The 26,299-nt window shown below is 41.1% G+C and overlaps 1 protein-coding gene across 18 annotated transcripts in view; it reads right to left on the bottom strand.

The window, feature by feature from the left end:
- The window catches only part of GRIP1 (glutamate receptor interacting protein 1), an 859,437-nt gene that overhangs the window by 133,365 nt on the left and 699,773 nt on the right, over nucleotides 1-26,299 (bottom strand). For all 18 annotated transcript variants that reach the window (XM_069764654.1, XM_069764651.1, XM_069764661.1 and 15 more), the window contains exon 5: nucleotides 1,190-1,273. In XM_069764654.1, the coding sequence (XP_069620755.1) occupies nucleotides 1,190-1,273 (84 nt within the window). The remainder of the gene's footprint in view (nucleotides 1-1,189; nucleotides 1,274-26,299) is intronic.

Raw genomic sequence — 26,299 nt, 5'->3', positions numbered from 1 at the left:
GTATAAACACATATAAGACGTGAAATCTCTTTATTAGCATGTGTATGAAGGGAAGATTCTTTATAAACAGATATCTGTAAGAAAAACTCTGTAAGCACATGTATGAGGGGAAGACTCATTATAAGTAGACTCTTTATATGTAGATGTTTTAAGGGAAGACTTTTTATAAGCACATTTATGAAGGACAGACTATATGCACATGTATGAAGGGAAGACTCATAAGTTAAAGTAAGACAGGAAGACTTTTTATAAGCATATGCATGAAGGGATGACTCTTTACACACGTTTGAAGGGAAAACTGTTTTAAGTCATTTCTTGGCTTTGAATAAAAAAACACTTGTAGACAAGCTTACTGTATGAATTCAGTACTAGCTAATTGACTGTATTACTACCAATATGGATTCACACAAGTCAAAACTAAACTACCGCAAAGGAAGAAGTGTTGTAATAGGGCGAGTACCTCACATGCACACAGGGAGCATGCAATTGCTAAAGAACACTGATGGAGTACTCCTTTAACCCCGCTTTCCACTGCACGCTATTCAGGATGGTGACATTTGCAGGATATATATATACAGTTTGCCTACATTTTCTTGCTTTGTGAAATTGGTAACAGGTTGCTAAAGTGTTTTCAAATGCTCTGCAAAATTAGTTTCTTATCTTTTAATGAAAATCTAAGGATATTTGTACCGGGTAGTGAATTAACTAAAAAGAATATTGTTTTACGCCTTTCAGCAAAGCATCTTACTGATATAGATTTAGCAATCAAGTAAAAGTGATGAAAGCCTGCAAAACAGACCATAGAAAACAAGCTGAGAGGATTCAAAGAGTATGCAGCTTTCATCATGTGCAGCAAAATAATACAGAAAATGTAATTTACCATTTTGTTAGAGACTTTCAAAAAGGCTATCAGGGGAGATGCATTGAAAAAAAATTACAAATGAACGCAATACATTTTCTCCAAGCCCCTACACTTTATGTGCACAGTGGCTGGTAACTGCATAGTGTAGGTAATGGTCAATATCAGAGATACTAAAACCACCCTGCTATCACCACCTATGTAAAACAGCAATTTTTGGAACTGAAACCCTACAACCTTATAGCTGAAACGTGAAACCTTATAGCTACAAAAAAAAAATCACCCTTTCTACAAGATGGGTATAATAATAAATTACAAAATGTTACTTACCTCGTATTACAAATCCGAAGGTGTTACCTTCTTTGTGAAGCGTCACTTCAACAGTCCGAAAAATCACTCCTGATCCTTGTATTGCTGAGGTGAAACAGAAAAAAAAGAAGTAGATTTTTTTCTAAAATCGATTACCAGACATAAAAACAAAAAAAGTAGGTAAAATAACACAAATCACCACACACAACGATGGAACTGATGAGATAATATATAAATATGAATATACTGTATATGCACAGACACATATATATATATATATATATATATATACATACACGCACACACATATATACATACAATATATATATATACACATGCATGCGTATACTTATGCATACACACATACATACATTATATATATATATATACATACATACACACACACACACACGCGTACACTCATACATACACATATAAATATATTATATATACGGTATACACACAAACACATATATATACATACATTATACATACGGTATACACCCACAAACACACATGTAGGCGTATACTCATACATACATATATACATACATTATATATATATATACACACATACATGCGTATACTCATACAAACATACACATACTACTTCATATGAAGCCAATTAAGGAGGATTAAACTACAGATCAGGAAAAAGAATAAATACAGAAGGAACATACATGTTGATGAAGACATTTCCATCTACCGTACTTTTCCCCTTTTTCTCATGCCTATGTATAGTCTACACATCTGTGTATGTATAACTAAACATCTCTAGTAATTCTTGGGTTTTAGAATTATTCCTTTATTAATAAAAGTACTAACAAATTTCAGGCAGGTAAAGCTACAATATTTATGGAATATTTTGCAGACGCTGAAATGCAAGAAAAAGGAAAAAGGAATGAAAAGGATTACAGAAGTTTTGAGGTTATTTGTTCTTTATTAAATACAGCCCTAACATATAGATTGATACAGTAAATGATGGTCGCATATACGTAGAAGGAAACAAATCATCTACTTCAATATCTATACTGCCACAAGGTATGATGAACCTTGACTTTTCCCACAGCTCCATATGGTATCCCATCATGTATTAAACTAAATGACCTTACACACTCATTAGAGACAATGTACTGAAACAGGAAGAGATTGTTTTAATTTTCCCCTTTGCACACATAGAATCTAGACAAGGTTTTTACAACAATATTGGATGAGAATAATGCCTAACAACTTGCAGATGACACACTGACAGCAGCCATTGGGCCATTATTATAGACATCCACAATACCCAAAGGGAATACCAATGCAGAAGACCCATTTACAGTTATGGGGGTAATGTAAATCCAAAGAAATCCAGTAAAAATTCTGGTAGTAAACAATTACAGTACAATTCTGGCATAAAGAAGTGGTAAGCACATCTGTAAATACCATGTTGTGTATAAAATGGAGCATATTAACAGGGTAGCATTGTTCAATTATATTATTTATGCTTCTAAGTAGAAGAACCGTTTGCTCACACATAATGACCTTTACATCAGTAAGACATAATTTGACCTCATAGTGTATCAGCAGGATGAGAAGGCGTGTACCGGTAATTATTCCTCGAGTTGGCTAAAGTACTGATTCCGATCCACTAAGTCCTATTATTAAAGCACGTCACGTAGTATATGTTTTATGGTGCCAATGCAGGTTGGTGCGCTGGGCTTTATTTCACAAAGTGTTCTCACTAAACTGTTGGCCATTGGCAAGTTGAGCTTTGGGCAGCAAGGCCACATCTTTCCGAGACATATCCGAGTCATGTGGCCCAATGTGTTATCTCAACATTTCTAATGCATTTCAGCATTTCCAGTCCGTGCAGCCAACAGTATTTGTCAGGAGATAGATTACATTTTGGCTGCTCTGAAGGTAGATGAAGTGACCAACTCATTTGATGTCACGCCAGCTCTTTGTCACAGTGATGACTTCCACACAGTATGCCGGACCCCTGGGCAATGAATCACAGCTGCCATCTTTTCCTGTAAATGCCATTAGTTTAGACCTGAAGAATTGTAGATTGAATTGGCAACAGAGAATGGAATGGTTTCCTATGCCATGCCTTCTATTCAGCCAAAGATCACAATAACTCCATTTCTGTAGAAAACTTAGTATAGCAAATGTCAAAGCAGAACGATGTGTTCCTCATTGTCTCCTGGACTGTCCTCCCATCCAGGCTATCCGAGGGAGTACAGAGCAGGACAGAATATCTGACAGAGTAGACGGAGTAATTCTAAAATTCTAATAGTAAAAGGGACCAGAAGTCCTAATTTGCCCAAAAAGGGCCCGATTTTTTAGAAAAAGTTGGGGTCGAACACAAACACTCCATATGATGACATAAAAAGGCCTCTGATAGTCCAACGTGAATCTCTGGGTTCATTACTCATACACACAGCAAAAGCTGACCTCACTAAATGCCGTTGTCATTATTAAGAACACGGCAAAAAAGTACGAAGTCTCTGGCTAGAGCCCTAAGAATACAGAGAGCTAACACATATATCCCTTCAATCATGGATCACATGGAAACATTAAAAAATGTCTACTCTTCACTATATTCTGTAGACTCAACTAATCCGTGCCGACTTTAAATCATGGTAAGCATATAACGCAAGCCCATTCTCCTACACAAAGGGTGGGCAACACTCCGCTAAATGTATAAACATACTGATCAAATAGTCATTAAACTATACTGAATCAAAAAGAGTCTTTTTTTTTTTTAAGTCAAACCTTTATTTAGACATATAGAATATACACACAAAGTTAAAATAGTGCCTCTAAACCAAGAGCAATACTACATACATACAGAAAGAATATGAGGTTAGCAAACTCCCTGATGCTACTGAAAAAATGTGAAAATTACTGACTATGGATATTAGAGATTGCATTCACATCAAATCCTCTCCCAAATCTCCAAAAATTATACGGGTGAATCCCTATTGGGTGAAGCAGGTTTGTGATATAAAGTGCAAATGCATCAATACCGCAATAGCCAAGTCACAGTGCAACTAAATAGTCAATTGGAAAGGAGCATGTATCTAAAGTGCAGGTGCATAGCATATTAGCCTAAGTAATTTGCAGCTGAGCCCTGAGAGCAAAATTCACAGAGTCCCAAATCGCCGCATCATCATCCATAACCCCAGGGGTTCTTGGAGGTGTATCATGTCACTCGGCACTACACTTGGGAAGCGGCACATAGACCCAGGTAATATGTATTGAACAGGAGTTGTAACTCTCTGTCTTACGCTAACTATATGACGCAGGTATTTGCACTTTATATCACAACCTGCTTCACCCAATAGGGATTTTCACGTATAATTTTTGAAGATTTGGGAGAGGATTTGATGTGAACGCAATCTCTAATATCCATAGTCAGTATTTTTCACATTTTTTCAGGAGCATCAGGGAGTTTGCTAACCTCATCTGTTTCTGTTTGGATATTTATATGTATATGCCTCAGCTGACCCCCTATGTAGAATTGCTCTTGGTTTAGAGGCACTATCTTAACTTTGTGTGTATATTCTATATGTCTAAAAGGTTTGAATTAAAAAAAAGACACTTTTTGATTCAGTATAGTTTAATGACCATTTGATCAGCATGTTTATGACTTTAAATCATGCATTCAAACATACATTGAGGAGTCTGGTTTTCCTTCTTTGTCTGAAGCTTCAACAGATTCCATCATACTAACATTTACTATAGGGGAACTACAAACAGCTGTAAGGGAAACTAAATCTGACCAGTTTTCTTTACCATATTATAAGTTGTTTATAGATTCTCTTTCCCCCCATCTTATCTCTAGCCTCAATGCTTTATTCAAAGGATCCTCTCTCCCATGAGATTCTCTGCGAGCACATATATTGGTTATACACAAGGAGGGGAAAGACCCAGCCCAATGTGCAAGCTACAGACCTATTTCCCTTCTTAATGTGGGCATTAAGCTGGTCGCAAAAATGATTGCATCCAGACTATCTCCACTATTATCAGATATTATCCATCTGGACCAGACGGGAATGATGAAAGGAAAAGAGGCAAGAGAGACCAAGGCTTTGAACCTAATATATAGTACCAGACTTAATTCTGAGCCCCTAATGCTTCTGTCCACCGATGCAAAAAAAAAAAGCATTCGATAGAGTGAACTGGATATTTATGAATGAAATGCTTTCTCGACTGGGCCTGAAATCCAATATGTTACAATGGATTTCAGCATTGTATTCAAAACCAAACGCTTGTATAAAAGTTAACGGGATCCTATCTAAGTATTTCAGTATATGTAACGGCACACAACAAGGGTGTAAGCTTTCCCCTCTAATTTTCATTCCCACATTGGAAACCTTTCTTAGGAGAATTAGATCTAACAATAACGTATTGGGTCCCAGCATTTGCAGCTCTCCTTACAAGATTGCAGCCTATGCTGACTATACTGCTTTTCTTCATCAATAAACTGACTAATTCTTTACCTAACTTGATGACAGAATTCAGTACATATAATAGCCTTGCACACTTCAACATTAACTTTACCAAATCGGAAGCCTTGAACATTAATATTCTACATTCTGTCCTGGCACCGGTGAAAACAACCTTTAATTTTAAATGGGCCAAGCAAGAAGGCCATAAAATATTTAGGAATATTGCTCCCGAATGATATTAAACTAACATACTCTTAATTTTCCTAGGTTACTTAAATTGGTTCAGGGGGAATTGCTAGAAATGGACAAGGAGTGCCTTTACTTGGTTTGGCAGAAACATGGCATTTTATATGTCATTCAGGCTCTTCAGATCGGCATTCCCCTGTCCTTCTTTAGGAGTCTCGCGGCGGTCCAAACCAAATTCATATGGTCCGGTAAAACCGCCACGTATCGGTAGGACCACACTGTATCATCCAAAGTCCTCAGGGGGTACAGGGCTACCTGGTTTCAGATCATATTATATTGCCTCTCACCTCTCTAGAATTCTGGATTGGTGCAGGAATAGATCTGGGAAAGCATGGGCTGAGATTGAACAAAGTTTTACAAACATCCCTCTAATAACTACCACTAGAATTAATTTAGCTACAATTTCTACACTCAAAACTCATCCGTTAATTGGGACCACTCTGACATGCTACAATAATACTTCAGTAATCCATTTCCCCCCTTCCCCGGGAATAGAGGATGACATTTTTCGGTCCTGTTTAAACAAAGGTAACTTCAGAGTGACACACTTTGGACAGGGACACTTGTGGCCCTCAAAAGAACATCTTGAGGGTCTCTTTACTGCTTCTCCCTTGGGACACTGGAGAATTAGCCAACTTTCTCAATTTTTTAATCTCTTCCACCTAGAGACTTCTATAAAAAACGATAAAACAATTTTTGAAGTGAAAGGTTACAACACCGGACATACTTTATCATTCTCTATTCATTTAGCCCTTGGACCAGTGTAAAACTTCTTCCAATCTCAATGGGAGAAAGATCTGGGTTGCACCTTAACGAGGGTTTACCTTGACACATAAATCATCCATTAGCTCACAATCTCAAGAGGCCAGCTACAAACATCTTTCTCGGTTGTAGAGTCCCAGTTCGCCTACACTCTATATTTCCAGATGCTACTCCCATGTGTTGGAGATGTGGGTAGAAGGAGGGTGACCTAAAACATATATTCTGGACTTGTAATCTCCTTTCGGGGGAAAAGTACAACTAGTGATTTGTAAATTCACTGATCTTATCTCAGACATTGACCCAACTCTCGTCCGTCTCCATCACAGCAGCATCCCTTTAAAAACATGTAAAAATTTGATACTGAGACACTTGATCACATCTGCTAGAACATGTATTCCCTTGCTTTGGAAAAGTAACACTATCCTGACAAGCTCACTTTTGTTCTCCAAAATAAATGAGATTATGTTAATGGAGGAACTCACCTCTATGATCAATAACTCCCATAATAAATTTTATAAAACATGGTTCTACTGCCTGGAGTTTAAATTTTCCACCAATTATCTTGACCTTATAGGGGAGAACTAAGTTTATACTTCAGGGGCCTGTCTGGCGTTACCCATACCCTCTTACCCATACATCCTTCCCCCACTTCCCTTTGTCTTTGTGTGTATTTATGTTTTTGACTAACTTTTTCTCATTTTTTCTTTTACTACCCCTCTATATTAAAGCGAAACGGTCAGCAGTTTTGGCCGACATAAGATGCGGCCACTGCCTTTAAGGGCTTATCTACAGCATTTTATATAACTTATTTTACTAATCTTATACGTCGGACCGGGGGCTTATCTACAGCATTACAGAATGCTGTAGATAAGCCCTGAAAGGCAGTGGCTGCATCTTATATCGGCCAAAACTGTTGATAGGCTTGCTTTAATTCACATGAATATGTAATGACTTAATGTTTAAGTCTGAGTTACCACGCCGGCATATCCTAAAGCACGATAAACTAATGCACTACCAGCGACTCTACCTTGGATTGTGTTTACTTCTTTCATTTCGTTTTCAAATGTTTTGGAGATACAGTTTATTGTTATGGTTACGTGGTCATGTTTGACCTACTACTTGTGGCACAACTAGTACCCGGTTTTCACATTTGTATTTCCTCTTCAAAACTTAACGATAAATTTTTTTAAAAACTACTACATATTGGGATAAGACCGTGGAGATGGGAATACCCCTTTAAGATGTTACTTTCCCTAAAGTCTCATACACTCAAATACTGATGACTGCAGCAAAGACTGGGCTGATATCGAATAAACCCATTTGGAAGTCCTAATGTATCTTTCTTGTACTTTTGTATGTGTGCACAAGTGTAGCAAGAATTAGACCTGACCGTTGGCAGATATAAAATAATGACTTGGCACTATGAGCGTTTTATTCTCTCAGCACTTAACAAGAACACAATTCCCTGGCAATAGAGACAAAGCTTTTTGCATATGCATTACATCTGTTTCTCTCATCTCACTGATTATATAGTAAATGTTCATCTGCATAATGGACGTCATCAAAAATCTGAGATAAGTAAAAAGGGCAGCACACTGCAGCGCCAAAACATGCAAACTTGAAAACACGAAATTTGAACTGCATTACTGCACTAGAAATATGAAAAATGAGAGCTTTTAGCGCATAAAAATGGCCATATTTATGTGTACCTCGTAGCCACTTTACGGCATCTCTCTTATACGAGGTCCTACGCTTGACCTACCTCGCTGAGAATAAACGTCTCCATCTGAATGGGTGCATGTGAAACCTCTTCTTGGACTCAAATTCTCACTCTCTGTGGAGGGGTATTAGACCTACTATAATTAAAACACCTGTGGCTAGGAGGCGGGAGTGCACGATCAGAAGGCTAGAGAATACATTTCAAAAACCTGACCTGCACATCCAAACATAGACTGAGTGTGAACAGGTGCTGAACCCAGAGTCGCCAACTCGTATATAGTTAAGTAAAAAGGGCAGCACACTGCAGCGCCAAAACATGCAAACTTGAAAACACGAAATTTGAACTGCATTACTGCACTAGAAATATGAAAAATGAGAGCTTTTAGCGCATAAAAATGGCCATATTTATGTGTACCTCGTAGCCACTTTACGGCATCTCTCTTATACGAGGTCCTACGCTTGACCTACCTCGCTGAGAATAAACGTCTCCATCTGAATGGGTGCATGTGAAACCTCTTCTTGGACTCAAATTCTCACTCTCTGTGGAGGGGTATTAGACCTACTATAATTAAAACACCTGTGGCTAGGAGGCGGGAGTGCACGATCAGAAGGCTAGAGAATACATTTCAAAAACCTGACCTGCACATCCAAACATAGACTGAGTGTGAACAGGTGCTGAACCCAGAGTCGCCAACTCGTATATAGTTAAGTAAAAAGGGCACAGAGAGTGAGAATTTGAGTCCAAGAAGAGGTTTCACATGCACCCATTCAGATGGAGACGTTTATTCTCAGCGAGGTAGGTCAAGCGTAGGACCTCGTATAAGAGAGATGCCGTAAAGTGGCTACGAGGTACACATAAATATGGCCATTTTTATGCGCTAAAAGCTCTCATTTTTCATATTTCTAGTGCAGTAATGCAGTTCAAATTTCGTGTTTTCAAGTTTGCATGTTTTGGCGCTGCAGTGTGCTGCCCTTTTTACTTAACTATATACGAGTTGGCGACTCTGGGTTCAGCACCTGTTCACACTCAGTCTATGTTTGGATGTGCAGGTCAGTTTTTTGAAATGTATTCTCTAGCCTTCTGATCGTGCACTCCCGCCTCCTAGCCACAGGTGTTTTAATTATAGTAGGTCTAATACCCCTCCACAGAGAGTGAGAATTTGAGTCCAAGAAGAGGTTTCACATGCACCCATTCAGATGGAGACGTTTATTCTCAGCGAGGTAGGTCAAGCGTAGGACCTCGTATAAGAGAGATGCCGTAAAGTGGCTACGAGGTACACATAAATATGGCCATTTTTATGAGCTAAAAGCTCTCATTTTTCATATTTCTAGTGCAGTAATGCAGTTCAAATTTCGTTTTTTCAAGTTTGCATGTTTTGGCGCTGCAGTGTGCTGCCCTATTTATTTAACTATATACGAGTTGGCGACTCTGGGTTCAGCACCTGTTCACACTCAGTCTATGTTTGGATGTGCAGGTCAGGTATTTGAAATCAAAAATCTGAGAGGCCTGTCAGCATAATGCAAAAGTGGAAGATTTGTTTGATGCATACTGCACATATGGCTGCCGAATATTCTACGCGGAGAGGGACCTATGGCAATGACAATGCACAGCTCTACACACCCATGTAGTAATCATCATTTATCAGCCATTTATTCTATCATGGCACCGCTAAGAGTCCGCTAGTATAAACCATGCTCAGTGACAGTAATGTGTACATTAATGTGTGCCACCACCGCAGGCCATGAAAACCCCGCTCGCTCTGAAGCAGAAGAATAGAGCGTGTGCACAGTTGTATCGCACAGAGTAAGTATGCATACCTCCCCAATGTGGGGGCAAAGGGTTCCAGGTAATACGGCTGGTCATAGGTGCTGGAGATATTTCGACCACAGTATGGATGGCTGTGAGAGATAGCTCCATTTGTATCACGCTTTAGAATTCATATGATGCAGCATTATCGGAAAGAAAAATTAAGTCTATGTCGGCAAGCTCCTAGCCTAGGCAGGAGGGAATTAAACCACAGCTCTACTTAATACAGACACTAAGCACAGTCAAGTTGTCTGAGAGATATATTGTAATGTGCTTCATCGGCTAATACTTATCTGCCCTAGAAATGTGGAAAGCAGTTTCTGAAAACGTCCCCAGAAGGACTAAATCCCATTTAGAGTGGGCAATATTTCAGTGTGGTGGTTAAAGATGTTGTCTTTCTATCTTCAAGAGTGCAGTGCTCCCCTGCATTCTGGCCTTCTGTTTAGCCCTGTGCTACAGAAGATTGACAGTTCAGAACCAGTAGCTTGGTCCATACTTTTGTTTTTTCCTCCCCTTTCTTCCAAGAGCCATACATTTTTTACTTTTCTGACCATATAGCCGCATGACTGGCTTGTTGTTTTGTGGAACAAGTTGTACTTTTGAATGACATCAATATCATGATCAATATACAGTGCCTTGAGAAAGTATTTGGTCCCCTTGAACTTTTCAACCTTTTCCCACATATCATGCTTCAAACATGAAGATACCAAATGTAAATTTTTGGTGAAGAATCAACAACAAGGGGGACACAATTGTGAAGCTGAACCAAATGTATTGGTTATTTTAAATTTTTGTGGAAATTCAAAAACTGAAAAGTGGGGCGTGCAATATTATTCGGCCCCTTTACTTTCAGTGCAGCAAACGCACTCCAGAAGTTCATTGTGGATCTCTGAATGATCCAATGTTGTTCTAAATGCCTAATGATGATAAATAGAATCCACCTGTGTGTAATCAAGTCTCCGTATAAATGCACCTGCTCTGTGATAGTCTCAGGCTTGATTGAAGCACAGAGAGCATCATGAAGACCAAGGAACACAACAGGCAGGTCCGTGACACTGTTGTGGAGAAGTTTAAAGCCGGATTTGGATACAAAATTATTTCCAAAACTTTAAGCATCCCAAAGAGCACTGTGCAAGCGATCATATTGAAATGGAAGAAGTATCATACCACTGCAAATCAACCAAGACCCGGTCGTCCCTCTAAGCTTTCATCTCAAACAAGGAGAAGACTGATCCGAGATGCAGCCAAGAGGCCATTGATCACTCTGGATGAACTGCAGAGATCTACAGCTGTGGTGGGACAATCTGTCCATAGCACAACAACCAGTCATACACTGCACAAATCTGGCCTTTATGGAAGAGTGGCAAGAAGAAAGCCATTTCTCAAAGATATCCATGAAAAGTGTTGTTTAAAGTTTGCAACAAGCAACCTGGGAGACACACTAAACATGTAGAAGAAGGTGCTCTGGTCAGATGAAACCAAAATCAAACTTTTTGGCAACAATGCCAAATGATATGTTTGGCGTAAAGGCAACACAGCTCATCACCCCGAACACACCATCTCACTGTCAAACATGGTGGTGGCAGCATCATGGTTTGGGCCTGATTTTCTTCAGCAGAGACAGAGAAGATGGTTAAAATTGATGGGAAGATGGATGGAGCCAAATACAGGACAATTCTTGAAGAAAACCTTTTTGAGGCTGCAAAAAACCTGAGAGTGGGACGGGAGGTTTGTCTTCCAACAAGACAATGATCCCAAACATAAAGCAAAATCTACAATGGAATGGTTCACAAATAAACATATCCAGGTGTTAGAATGGCCAAGTCAAAGTCCAGACCTCAATCCAATCGAGAATCTGTGGAAAGAGCTGAAAACTGCTGTTCACAAACGATCTCCATCAAACCTCACTGAGCTCGAGCTGTTTGCCAAGGAAGAATGGGCAAGAATTTCAGTCTCTCGATGTACAAAACTGATGAGACATACCCCAAGCGACTTGCAGCTGTAATCGCAGCAAAAGGTGGCGCAACAAAGTATTAAGTTAAATGGGCCGAATAATATTGCAAGCCCCACTTTTCAGTTTTTGAATTTCCACAAAAATGTAAAATAACCAATAAATTTAGTTCAACTTCACAATTGTGTTCCATTTGTTGTTCATTCTTCACCAAAAATTTACATTTGGTATCTTTATGTTTGAAGCATAATATGTGGGAAAAGGTTGAAAAGTTCAAGGGGGCCGAATACTTTCGCAAGGCACTATATGGTAAAAGAGACCTGGCAATATGATTCCCCAGGTGAGTACGAGTACACAGATACCAAACATGTATAGTTGTTCTATAAAGAAAAAAAAAGTTAGAAATTTGTCAATAATTTTTGCTTTTGTCGCCATTTTCCAAGATCCATAACATTCTAATTTTTTTAAATCTGGGGCTGGGTGAGGGATTATTTTTTGCACCTTGAGCTGATGTTTTTACTGATACCACTTTGGGATACATATGATGTTTTGATTGCCTCTAAATGCATTTTATTGCAATATTGTGGCGACCACAAAAACGTAACTCTGGAGTTTGAGATTTTTTTTTCTTGTTATGCCGTTAACTTATCGGATTAGTTTATTGTATATTTTGATAGATACAACTTTTCTGAACGCAGATATACAAAATATGTGTATTTTTTATTGTTTTATTTTTAATGGGGAATGATTTGAAATTTTGTGTTAACGGCCATCAAGTACGGGGAAGATGCGGGCTAAGCGTGTGAGCTCGCATCAAAGACACGAAGATGGTCGATGTAGATGTACGTCATCGGTCATGAAGGGGTTAAAGTTGCTTCTTCAAGCAAAATGTTAGGGCATTAACTTTGCAGCATGGGAGAAGTGCTGTGGCACTAAAGCTGTCTTTTTCCAGAGGTTCGGCTACTTTTAGAGCAGCAATATCATAGTCTGAATTTACAGGAAATATATCAGCAGGGTTTTGCTATGTAATCGGAGGACAGCTTTAGGAAGGGGCTGAGATACAAATTATCAAGGATGTGTCACTTATTAGGCCGTTTGCTGTTGCTTCCATACAATGAATGTTTTATCACCAGGAGATAATCACCGCAAGGACTACAGCTCCCATGAGCCTTAGGGTACCGTCACACAGTGGCACTTTTGTCGCTACGACGGTACGATCCGTGACGTTCCAGCGATATCCATACGATATCGCTGTGTCTGACACGCAGCAGCGATCAGGGACCCTGCTGAGAATCGTACGTCGTAGCAGATCGTTTGGAACTTTCTTTCGTCGCTGGATCTCCCGCTGTCATCGCTGGATCGGTGTGTGTGACACCGATCCAGCGATGTGTTCGCTTGTAACCAGGGTAAACATCGGGTTACTAAGCGCAGGGCCGTGCTTAGTAACCCGATGTTTATCCTGGTTACCATCGTAAATGTAAAAAACAAACAAACAGTACATACTTACATTCTGGTGTCCGTCAGGTCCCTTGCCGTCTGCTTCCCGCACTGACTGACTGCCGGCCGTAAAGTGAAAGCAGAGCACAGCGGTGACGTCACCGCTGTGCTGTGCTTTCACTTTACGGCCGGCAGTCAGTCAGTGTGGGAAGCAGACGGCAAGGGACAGACACCGGAATGTAAGTATGTAGTGTTTGTTTTTTTTACGCTGGTAACCAGGGTAAACATCGGGTTACTAAGCGCGGCTTTGCGCTTAGTAACCCGATGTTTACCCTGGTTACCCGGGGACCTCGGCATCGTTGGTCGCTGGAGAGCTGTCTGTGTGACAGCTCTCCAGCGACCACACAACGACTTACCAACGATCACGGCCAGGTCGTATCGCTGGTCGTGATCGTTGGTAAATCGTATAGTGTAACGGTACCCTTAGTCAGACCACATCCCATCCTTTGATAAGCAGCTTACTGTCAATAGACAATATACTTTGACAGCTTTGGTGTGAGTAAGGTTAGCCTACTGAGATCTCATTCAAGCTACGTTTACACAATAGTAATTTTGTTAGTACTTTACATCAATATTTGTAAGCCAAAACCAGGAGTGGGTGATAATACGGAAGTGGTGACGTGTTTCCATTATACTTTTCCTCTGATTGTTCCTCTCCTGATTTTGGCTTACAAATACTGATCAAAATACTGGCGTGTGAATGCAACCAGATACATCACTGGTCAGGGTCTCTTGTCCTACATTACGCTGCTTTCAGAAGAGGTAGCAAAAACCCGGTGACAGATTGCCTTAAAGCATAGATCATGCAAGCGTACATTCCTTGCCATGAAATGGGCCATCTCGTCAGAAGCGCCCGGTGATCTACGCAATGAGGAGTACTCAATAGGATTAAAAATTCCTCCATTCGTGACAATAGAGAGGATTTTTAATAAGAGGTAAATTCCAAATTGCTTGATGTTACCATCAGTTTGTCATTTTACCTATTTAATGAGATCAGACAACCACTTTAAGATAATGCATCAGAGAACCTAGATTATAAAAATATAAAGTGAGGTACATTTCAATTTTTATTATGTGACCACGGCTACCATCACCATTCGCCAATAAAGTAAATGGTCTTGGTTGTCCATGTAATCACCAACATGGGAGACGGCAATCAACAGCTGCCACACTGCAGCAATAATATCCAAAGATCAAAAGGAAGCATGAAGCAGCAATTAGATAAAAACATTTACTTTATTAAATGCACAAGAAATCAATATTTAAAACCATGCATAAAAAAGGAAAAGTGACAGAGACCCCAAACACAGAGGTTATCAGCGAGTTATTGTTTCAAAAATACACAAGAGTAGTCACATTATCATACGCTAGATCCAAAGTAGTTGTTTATAAACTCCCAGAGGTAGATGTCGGTGCCCTGTGGTGAGGGAAATATGTACCATTCACAGGGAATTTGGGCTCCTAAAGATGGTGGCTGTACAACTTTTTTTGTCAACGGATTTCTTCTGGATCCGTTCTAATGGACGACTACTGGACATGTGAACATAGCCTTAGATTGATAGCGTTGACCCCTACTAGGCCAAAGTGGAGTAATACCATAACTGATGCCTGTCCACTTGTCATATGTAGACAGCAATGCATTAGAATTTTGAAAAATACTCTGAGAACTACAAGAAATAGTGATTTTATGGCACGTTCTGGTTTAAAAAAATTCTATAAAATTAAATGTTAATGTTTATGTATTAAAAAGGTTTATAATAAAATGCCGTCTAAAACACAAAGCAAATTAAAATCTCACAAAAACATCAACTAGGAGTCCAAAAAAAAAAAAAAAAAAAATCTTAACGCTAAACTAAGCCCATACTTAAAGAAGATTTCTCGGTAAAAATGTTTGCTCATAAACCCTCCTAATTATGTATATGATGTAATTTAAATGTACTAAAATTCTAACGGATTGCCATCTTCCTGAGTTTCCAGGGTCGCTCCTGCCCTCTTCTGTACCACATCACCTGAAAACAGACTAACCGGCTGGCACAGGGGTTTGTGTGTGGAGCAGAAGTCATTTTCACAATGCAAAAGTTTATGGAGCCTTATTTTGATTCTCATAAACTCACATTATTGGAAAACAAGCACCACCCCATATAGTAAGAGGTGACAAAGCTGATGAGTGGTCGCATGGTCCAGAAGAGGACCAGAGCGGTGCTGGAAACTGGTGAAGACGGCGGTTAGTAAGTATTTTAATACACATGCACAACATCACATACGCAATTACAAATATTTAGGGAAATTAAAATACTGAGACTTTTTCATTAAGAGAGTAATGTATTTCTGTTTTAAAAACAAAAGTTTTGGTAATGATATAACTTATTTTTTATTAAAGAAACACTTCTAAAAAATGTTTCTATATCAGAATAGATAGGGAAATGCTGCACCAAGAAATGCAATGTATGATTATAAAATGCAATTGAAAAATTACAGCAACATGTCTCGTGCTAGACTAAAAGAAAGTACCGTAGCTAATGTTCTCATATGCAAACCGCCTCTTCAGAGTCTTCAGAGAGCAAAAGGCCTTGAACACTGGTGCCACTTATTGGAAGTAGCACTAGAGCTCAAGACCTGTTCCTCTCTGAAGACGGAGCATGCATGACTTCTAAGTCTTCTCACTCTCACATGCCAGGCCTGGCTGGTCACTCTCCACAAGGAGAAACATCACCCCTTAGATAATGTTCTCAGGCACATGGGAGGTTGTGAAAGTAATTTATATGAAGTTTCATGATATTTATACATTTTGCTGTAAATTGCAAAGATAGTGTAAAGTCAATGGGGGTCAGTTTGTCTATAAAGAATGGACAAGTATGAAGGGTATTGGGGTTTACCTAGTACATTAATACCCTTCTGTGATGAACCCGCACCTTGCCATCCGACCTGACATCATTACTATATTAGAAGAATCACAGTGTGGTCTCCCCATTAGCACCAACATGACATTCCACACCACCTGGGGACACGTAAGGTCAGCTTGCTAGAGGTTTATAGTTTTACACAGACACCCCTTGTCCACATGGGACCAGGGAGGCGCAGGGAGTGAGAGGATGCGGCCCACGCAGGCGCAGACATGGCACCACACTGCTTCACAACCCTGACAGACTGAGAAGCCCCTTCACTAGCACCAGTGAAACAGAGTTCTGCCAGCCCAGTAGGACTGCAACCAGTTCCTCGTTGAATATAACCCTCGTCCGTTAACGGGATTATATAGGGCCAGAAATGAGCCCCGATAGAAAGGAAAGTTAAACAGAGAACATTGACGTGTAGATCGAGATAAAAAAAGCAACCCAAGGTTAAATTATATATTTAATCACCTTAAGGGGACACTAGGCAAAACACTATATACATAATCGTTATACAGTCATGGCCAAAAGTATTGACACCCCTGCAATTCTGTCAGATAATACTCATTTTATTCCTGAAAATTATTGCAAACACAATTATTTGGTATTATTATCTTCATTTTGTTGAGGAGAGCCATAAGATAAAATACTTAATTAACCTCAAGACATAAGAGGTTGAGACAAGTGACCCATAACGTGTATTGTTTAACCTTACATAAGCTTTCTTCGATCAAAGCGAGACCCTAAAGATGGCTGCCATTTCCTGTGTCAGCAGACCATGTGCTGATATCCAAGATAACACCCACCCTGATGACCTCATGGATCCACCCACGGTGACGCCCACCTTGATGACCTCATGGACCAACCCACCCTGATGACCTCATGGATCCGCCCATGGACTTGCTCATTGCCCAACCCACTAACCAATGGAATGCATCCGATCACTCCCATTTTAAAGCTAACCGAGCCCCCCTTACAGGGGATATATAAATCTGTGTCCTGACTGAATAAAGCCCCTTTTGGAGCTGAGCCATAGATTGATCATGGAGAGTTTACATCTGACTGTGTCATATGTTTATTTCTAGGAGTAGGCAACTAGAGAGTGAACATTTTAATTGTTCAACCCAACATATTTGGCGCCCAATGTGGGGCCAGCAGAGGAAGAGCCCTGAACCCTGAGGACCGGCGAGTGGAACAGCAGGACGCGCTGAATACCCCGAACCTGGAGACTGATCACCTCCTTATCAGAACACGGTACGTCTGCTGATTTTTATAATCTGTATTCTTTACCTGTGTCCTTCGGGATATCCTGTGCAGATTGCCTGACCATGTCCGGTTTTCGCGGTATCTGTAAGACGGCAGAAGGGTCCTTCCGCTGCTGGTTATTTAATTGCAAGAACCGTCACATGTTTTAGTTGCCTGCCTGCCTGTTATGTGTTGTGAAGAGGGGAGATGACTGGTAGTTAAGAGAGCAAGCAGATTTTTCAGTGTTGGAAGCAAAAAAAAATGTGTTTGTCTGTGGTACAGTACATGGTTTGTCGCCTGTGATGTGATTTTCAGTTCTGTATAGGAGAGACTAGGACCTGGAGTGAATTGACTCGGCCTAGGAGGGGCCCGTAAACTTGAAGTGAGATGACTCAGTTCGGCGCCTAATAAATTGTGTAGCGGCTCATTAAACTTGGAGTGAGATGACTCAGTTCGAGCCAATTAAATTTAGTTTTGCCCTGTGACATCGAGTGAATTGACTATGCACGGGGACTGGTAATTTAGGAATAATTTGATTAAGTAGGGAATAATTGGTTTGTAAAGTATGGAACACGGAAGTCAGACAGGGACCACGTAACAAGAAGGAATAGGAACTGAGTGCTGCAGATTCAATTCTCTTTAGAATCTCAGTTTTGAGTCATCTCCCCGTCTTATTGTTTGTTTGGTGTTTGTTATTTTGATAGATATAGATATCTATAGAAAGATGGAGAAATTAATGCAGATCTGCCGTATTGGCACTAAGCCAAATTCAGATGGCAAGTTAGACCCGTGTACATTAGTGGCGACTCGAGAAGGGAAGAGTCATGTTAAACAATGTAAAAAGCTCATGAAGTTGTGTGGAATGCCAGAAGGGGGAAGTTGCAGCCCCTGGAGTGGAAGATTGTCTTGAAAGAAAAAAAAAAAGATCCTAGAAGATAATGGATTGTTGTCTATTGCTAGGGCAGGGGAAAGAGTCTCTGAAAGTCTGTATAGAGAAAATTGGGTAGAAGAGGAAAGGAATAAAAATAAAAGTTTTGAGTTGTGTATTACAAAAATGTATCCTGTGAGCAGCCACCACCGTATAATGGTGGCCCAGAGCCATGTGCTAACTCTGGCGGCAGCCATTTTGTTGATGGGCCATGTGCTAATTCTAATAGCAGCCATTTTGCTGATGGGCCATGTGCTTATTCTGATGCAGCAGCAATTTTGTGGATGGCAAATGTGTTAATGTTGGCAGCAGCCATTTTGTGGATGACAAATGTGGTAACGCTGGCAGCAGCAATTTTGTGGATGGCAAATCTGCTTATTCTGATGGCAGCAGCCATTTTGTGGATGGCAAAAGTGTTAATTCTAACGGTGGCCATTTTGTGGATGGCAAATGTAATTCTGGCAGCAGCCATTTTGTGGATGGCAAATATGTTAATGCTGACGGTAGCCATTTTGTGGATGGCAAATGTGTTATTGCTGGCGGTAGCCATTTTGTGGATGGCAAATGTGCTTATTCTGATGGCATGGAAATAGCTATGGAGGATATCCACTAGATTAAAACATAACTTTTAATAGATATGAGTAAAAAAAAACTCGGATCCTAACAAAACACATACATAGACAATGAAAACATGCTCAGGTGAACCAGTGCTCAAGATAAAAAAATTGGAACAGTCTTACCAATTTAGATGGACATGTGGAGGAAATCCCTCAAATTTCATGAGGGTGGTGGTTCCAAAGACATCAGGCCAAGGGTAGGGAAAGGTACACTGCCACTGTCTTCCCTGTGAACCCTTAAAGAGCTCCTGCCCTAACAAGGACAGGCACCAAGTGAGCCCTACTATGGACACCCACCAACCAAAATATAAACCTAAATGTCTCTTCTCCCTACGTGTTTCAACTCCAATAAAGGAGCATCATCAGGGGAGTTATGTACAGTCAAGGAAGTGCCAATGGGTCTCCTTAGTAGTCGAAAAAAGACAGTCCATAAAAATCCATACAGGTCCGTATGAGTCCGTGCAGATTGGGTCCCCCAGTGGCTAGGAATCCCAAAGAAAGTCAATAAATGTTAGCTGTGTCTGCAGCTTAGGGTAAGTCCAGCTTGAGGTACCTCACAGGCTCTCTCACAGCCAAGCGCACACCTGTATGGGACGGTGGCAACTGGTGTGGGGCTCAATCTTGGAGGGGGGTACCAATAGCACAGGAAGCACAAAGGGGAGGGAATGTTGGCAAGCTATTTTTGAACAAGAACTTTCTGAGGGACCCTTGTTAGTGGTGGGAAAGGGTGACATAACAACAATGGAGACAGACGCTATTGTTAATGCTGCCAATTCTCGGTTAGAGCATAATGGAGGTGTAGCTAGAGCTATAGTGTAAGCAGGAGGGGCGACTATTCAAGCTGACAGTCAAATCATTGTTGAGTCACGTGGTCAGATAGCTTTTGGGGACATAGCGGTGACTAAAGCTGGCAATCCTCCGTGTAGAATGATCATACACGCTGTGACCCCTACTTTTGACCCTATTCATCCAGACGTTAGTGCTCAACAACTTTGTGCAGCAATAACTCGCATTTTAGAGTATGCGAATATTAGTGAGCAAATTGAGACCTTGACAATTCCCGCCATTGGTGTTGGCATTTTTGGTTTCCCTGTTCATGCATGTACAAGGGAAATCGTTGGAATTATAATAAACAAGTGTAGCCCCCCCAAGCATTTGCTGCCTCTCTGAAGTCAGGTTAGTTAGTAATGAGGACAGGACTGTTAAAGCTTTTAAGACTGCCTGCGTCACCTGGACCCCACACTATGATACTGGAGCTGCCCAAATAGAGCCCCTCATTCCAGGACTGTTACCTCCTCCTGCACCTCATACACAAGGGATTACATCTGTACTCCCGTTGCCATCTCTACTCCCGCCTCAGGTGCCACCACCAACAGTTCCAATGCTCATGTCTGAGCAGCCCACCCTCTACGTCAAGTTTACACCCCAGCAAGTTGCTACTCTATTGAACCAACTTCCAGATCCCGAAAAACAGCCGATGCCTTTCTACAGAAGCATGCTTCAAATCCAAAGGAATTACCCAGCCACGTGCAAGATCTCATTACCCTGGCAACTCTTAAAGCAGGCGATGCATATTGGCCTGTTATGGAAATCGCGTTGAATGATGCCTCACTTGCCAGTGACACTACATGGGACTCTGGTATTCAGTTCTGCCAACAACTTAAGAAATGGGCCTCTGATGAGTTGGTTGACTTATCACATATTGTCGCCAATGGATTCCATATGCCTCCAAGCTGATGCAGCCATTGTACGATGACCTCAAGACGTAAGCGTTTCCACTATGTACCAAATCCGTGGAAGCTTTCTACGTTCTTACACAGGCCATACAGTCTGCACCAGCTTTTGGAATCCCAAATTCTGATATCATCTTAAGACATCCGGTTCTCTTAATGGCTCCACACAACATAAAAGCTATTTTTGAAACCTAAACGTCTGTCACTGCAGCGTCATATGAGACTCCAATGTTTGCTCTTGGTTCCGGATAATGTCACTCTTGTCCGCTGCACCATCCTCAACCCGTCCATGCTGCTTCCTCTTTCCAGGGGGGATGTGAATGATGATGCTGATGCTTTCGGTGAAGATGCTTCTACACACTCAGAGGAGGATCATGACTGCCTTGAACAAATGCAGGAAGAAGTAGCATCCCAGAAGATCATGACTGTCTTGAACAAATGCAGGAAGAAGTAGCCTCCAAGAAAAACGTGTCTGAAGACCCATTCCCACATGCTGACCTGACGTTCTTCACTGATGGTTACAGATTTGCAGATGAAACAGGAAGGTTCCATACGGGATATGCCGTGGTTACACATGACCAGGTCATCTCAGCTGGATCCCTACCACCGCACATGTCTGCACCAGAAATGGAACTTAAGGCTTTGACGTTGGCTTGTCAGGAAGCAACGGAGAAGGTGGTCAACATCTACACAGATTCAAGATATGCTTTCGGAGTGGCTCATGACTTCGGCAGTATCTGGGCAGCCAGAGGATACCTAACGTCCAGTGGAACTCCTGTAAAACATGCTGCTACCATACAAGAATTTGTGGCCGCTCTTGATCTACTTTCGGAGGTTGCAGTGATCAAGATCAAAGCTCACGGAAGATTGGATTCTCCAGAAGCAAGGAGGAACTTCTTTGCTGACAAAACAGCAAAAAGCTATGCTACGGATCCATTTGGGAAAGAGAAAGCAGCGGTGTAAGTGTCACAAAACACTGAAGAAGGGACTAAAGGCTCTCTTATGAGGATTATCCATCTACATCAAGACAAGACATCGGATGATGAAAAGAAGCCATGGCAAGAAGGAGGAGCTCAAAAAGGATGAAGATGGAGTCAGGAGGGTGAACAAAAAGCTCTGTCTACCCCGTAATCTGTACTCCTCAATGACAGAATGGGCACACGGTATCACCCAGAGGCAAGAATCAGATGATTGACCTGATTTGGAAGACTTACATGGCACTTGGGATCTCTACTGTCACCCAAAAATATTTCAAGTCCTGCCTTGTGTGTGCAACATGCAATCCAGCACCGCCCCCAGAAAGTTTCTCAGAAACATTGGCTAAACCACTCTATCCCTTTCGAAGGATTCAGATTGATCACATTCAAATGCCAGTAGGGAAGTATAAAAAATGTATTTTTCAAACATGACTGCAAGAGTGACTATTAAGAGTTTGATTACTGAAGTAGTATGCAGATATGGGGTCCCAGAGGTAATTGAGAGTGACCAAGTACCCGCATTCATTGCAGCACTGGAAATTGGTGGGAGCCGATTTGGGCTTACATACTCCATATCACCCACAGAGCAGTGGGAAAATAGAAACACTGAATGGCACCTTGAAAATAAAATACTGAAAGCCAGTTAGGAGGTCAGACTTGGACAGACATTTTGCCCGTTGCCTTATACTGTCAGAAACACTCCAGGGGGTCCCACTAAACTCACACCATACGAGATTCTTTTTGGGGGGCCTCCAAGGTTGGGTCAATATTTTCCACAACAACTAGCCTTAGGAAGTGATACTCTTGTAAATTATGCAATTGTCCTTACTAAAAGAACTGTCAGTAACACATGTACAAGTTTTATCATCCATTCCAGATCCAGATTCCAGTGAAGGTACCCATGCTTTCCAACCTGGTGACTACGTGCTGGTAAAGAAGTTCATCAGAAAGACATCCCTGGAGGCGAGACGGTCAGATCTAGGATGTGTTACATCAGGGTGAGTGACATGTGTATTTTATGTAACCATGGAGATTGGAGAGTAATAGATCCAGCAGGTAGGAAAGTCCCGAGGACACGGGTAGCACGCTCCGATATACCTCCTGATATATCCATGATTGGTCACACATTCTCTGGTGTCAATAGCATCCATATTGTCATGAAGCCTCTGATGTCATAGTGACACAACACTGGTGGGTAAGGGAACCACGGTGGGATCAATAAGAAAAAAAAAAGTTAATAAAGTATTTAGGGGGGACTGTTGAGGAGAGCCATAAAATCAAATACTTAATTAACCTCAAACATAAGAGGTTGAGACAAGTGACCCATAACGTGTATTGTTTAACCTTACATAAGCTTTCTTCGATCAAAGTGAGACCCTAAAGATGGCTGCCATTTCCTGTATCAGCAGACCATGTGCTGATATCCAAGATAACACCCACCCTGATGACCTCAAGGATCCACCCAGTGACGCCCACCTTGATGACCTCATGGACCAACCCACCCTGATGACCTCATGGATCCGCCCATGGACTTGCTCATTGCCCAACCAACTAACCAATGGAATGCATCCGATCACTCCCATTTTAAAGCTAACCAAGCCCCCCTTACAGGGGATATATAAATCTGTGTCCTGACTGAATAAAGCCCCTTTTGGAGCTGAGCCATAGATTGATCATGGAGAGTTTACATCTGACTGTGTCATATGTTTATTTCTTTAGTGCGCACCTGATCGATATCCATTAGGCCAGGAGTAGGCAACTAGAGAGTGAACATTTTATTAATTGTTCAACCCAACAATTTAATTTGTCTTAAATTAAAAAAACACAAAAGAGAATGAAGCAAAAAGCAAAACATTGATCATTTCACACAAAACTCCAAAAATGGGCCAGACAAAAGTTTTGGCACCCTCAGCCTAATATTTGGTTGCACAACCTTTAGCCAAAATAACTGCGACCAACCACTTCCGGTAACCATCAATGAGTTTCTTACAATGCTCTGCTGGAATTTTTAGACCATTCTTCTTTGGCAAACTGCTCCAGGTCCCTGATATTTGAAGGGTGCCTTCTCCAAACTGCCATTTTTAGATCTCTCTACAGGTGTTCTATGGGATTCAGGTCTGGACTCATTGCTGGCCAGTCTCCAGTGCTTTCTCTCAAACCATTTTCTAGTGCTTTTTGAAGTGTGTTTTGGGTCATTGTCCTGCTGGAAGACCCATGACCTCTGAGGGAGACCCAGCTTTCTTACACTGGGCCCTACATTATGCTGCAAAATTTGTTGGTAGTCTTCAGACTTCATAATGCCATGCACACGGTCAAGCAGTCTAGTGCCAGAGGCAGCAAAGCAACCCCAAAACATCAGGGAACCTCTGCCATGTTTGACTGTAGGGACCGTGTTCTTTTCTTTGAATGCCTCTTTTTTTCTCCTGTAAAATCTATGTTGATGCCTTTGCCCCAAAAGCTCTACTTTTGTCTCATCTGACCAGAGAACATTCTTCCAAAACGTTTTAGGCTTTTTCAGGTAAGTTTTGGCAAACTCCAGCCTGGCTTTTTTAGGTCTCGGGGTAAGAAGTGTGGTCTTCCTGGGTCTGCTATGAGGATCCTACTAGACATTCTACGTATCTTCCCGCCTTGTGGTGCTAGAGCGGATCGAGACCCTGGAAGGCGTTGGGCCCATTACTGAGATCTCAAAAATGTATTACCGATATGTGTCTAGGATGTACGATAAGTAAATATTCTCCTTTTGAAATCCTAGATTTGTCTGAACAAAGCAGTTATACTGCATGGACTCCATAATGTAAGCCAGCCTATTGTCCTGAGCTTAGCTGGTGCAAGATGTGAGGTCTGTCACTCACAGCCTTTTGAAGCTTGATCACCTGCGGAGCTGTGTCCTGTTACAGCTGCACAACGGAAGGGGGCTTTATAATCCCATTCCAAATATGATACAAATAATTTACATGAAATTACATATTCAATATTCTTCACACCTCCCATTCACTGAGCGCTGAGTCACATCCAGTTTATCTGCATGCAGGCAGCTTCTCAAGCTTCAGTGTGCTGCATGCCTGAAGTTGATGACTAATTGATTCTTCTTTGATGCATCTCTTCAGCCTCCAGATGCTTTCTTCTGCCTTGACCTAGGAAGCTGGTTTCATGATCATCATGCTCACATTTCAGCACATACAGTTACGCCCATATATATTTGGACAGAGACAACATTTTTCAAATTTTGGTTATAGACATTACCACAATGAATTTTAAACAAAACAATTCAGATGCAGTTGAAGTACAGACTTTCAGCTTTCATTTGAGGGTATCCACATTAAAATTGGATGAAGAGTTTAGGAGTTTCAGCTCCTTAACATGTGCCACCCTGTTTTTAAAGGGACCAAAAGTAATTGGACAGATTAAATAATTTTAAATAAAATGTTCATTTCTAGTACTTGGTTGAAAACCCTTTGTTGGCAATGACTGCCTGAAGTCTTGAGCTCATGGACATCACCAGACGCTGTGTTTCCTCCTTTTTGATGCTCTGCCTGGCCTTCACTGCGGTGGTTTTCAGTTGCCGTTTGTTTGTGGGCTTTTCTGTCTGAAGTTTAGTCTTTAACAAGTGAAATGCATGCTCAATTGGGTTGAGATCAGGTGACGACTGACTTGGCCATTCAAGAATATTCCACTTATTTGCTTTAATAAACTCCTGGGTTGCTTTGGCTTTATGTTTTGGGTCATTGTCCATCTGTAGTATGAAACGATGACCAATCAGTTTGGCTGCATTTGGCTGGATCTGAGTACACAATATGGCTCTGAATACCTCAGAATTCATTCAGCTGCTTCTGTCCACAATAAACACTAGTGACCCAGTGCCACTGGCAGCCATGCATGCCCAAGCCATCACACTGCCTCCGCCGTGTTTTACAGATGATGTGGTATGCTTTGGATCATGAGCTGTACCATGCCTTCGCCATACTTTTCTCTTTCCATCATTCTGGTAGAGGTTGATCTTGGTTTGATCTTTCCAAAGAATGTTCTTCCAGAACTGTGCTGGCTTTTTTAGATGTTTTTTTAGCAAAGTCCAGTCTAGCCTTTTTATTCTTGATGCTTATGAGTGGCTTGCACCGTGCAGTGAACCCTCTGTACTTTCATGCAGTCTTCTCATTATGGTAGATTTGGATATTGATACGCCTACCTCCTGGAGAGTGTTGTTCACTTGGTTGGCTGTTGTGAAGGGGTTTCTCTTCACCATGGAGATTATTCTGTGATCATCCACCACTGTTGTCTTCTGTGGGCGCCCAGGTCTTTTTTCATTGATGAGTTCACCAGTGCTT

Source organism: Ranitomeya imitator, chromosome 4, assembly GCF_032444005.1.
Source record: "Ranitomeya imitator isolate aRanImi1 chromosome 4, aRanImi1.pri, whole genome shotgun sequence".
Classification (NCBI taxonomy): domain Eukaryota; kingdom Metazoa; phylum Chordata; class Amphibia; order Anura; family Dendrobatidae; genus Ranitomeya; species Ranitomeya imitator.
The sequence above is the reverse complement of the archived record's forward strand: the minus strand, read 5'-3'. Positions and strand labels throughout refer to the sequence as shown.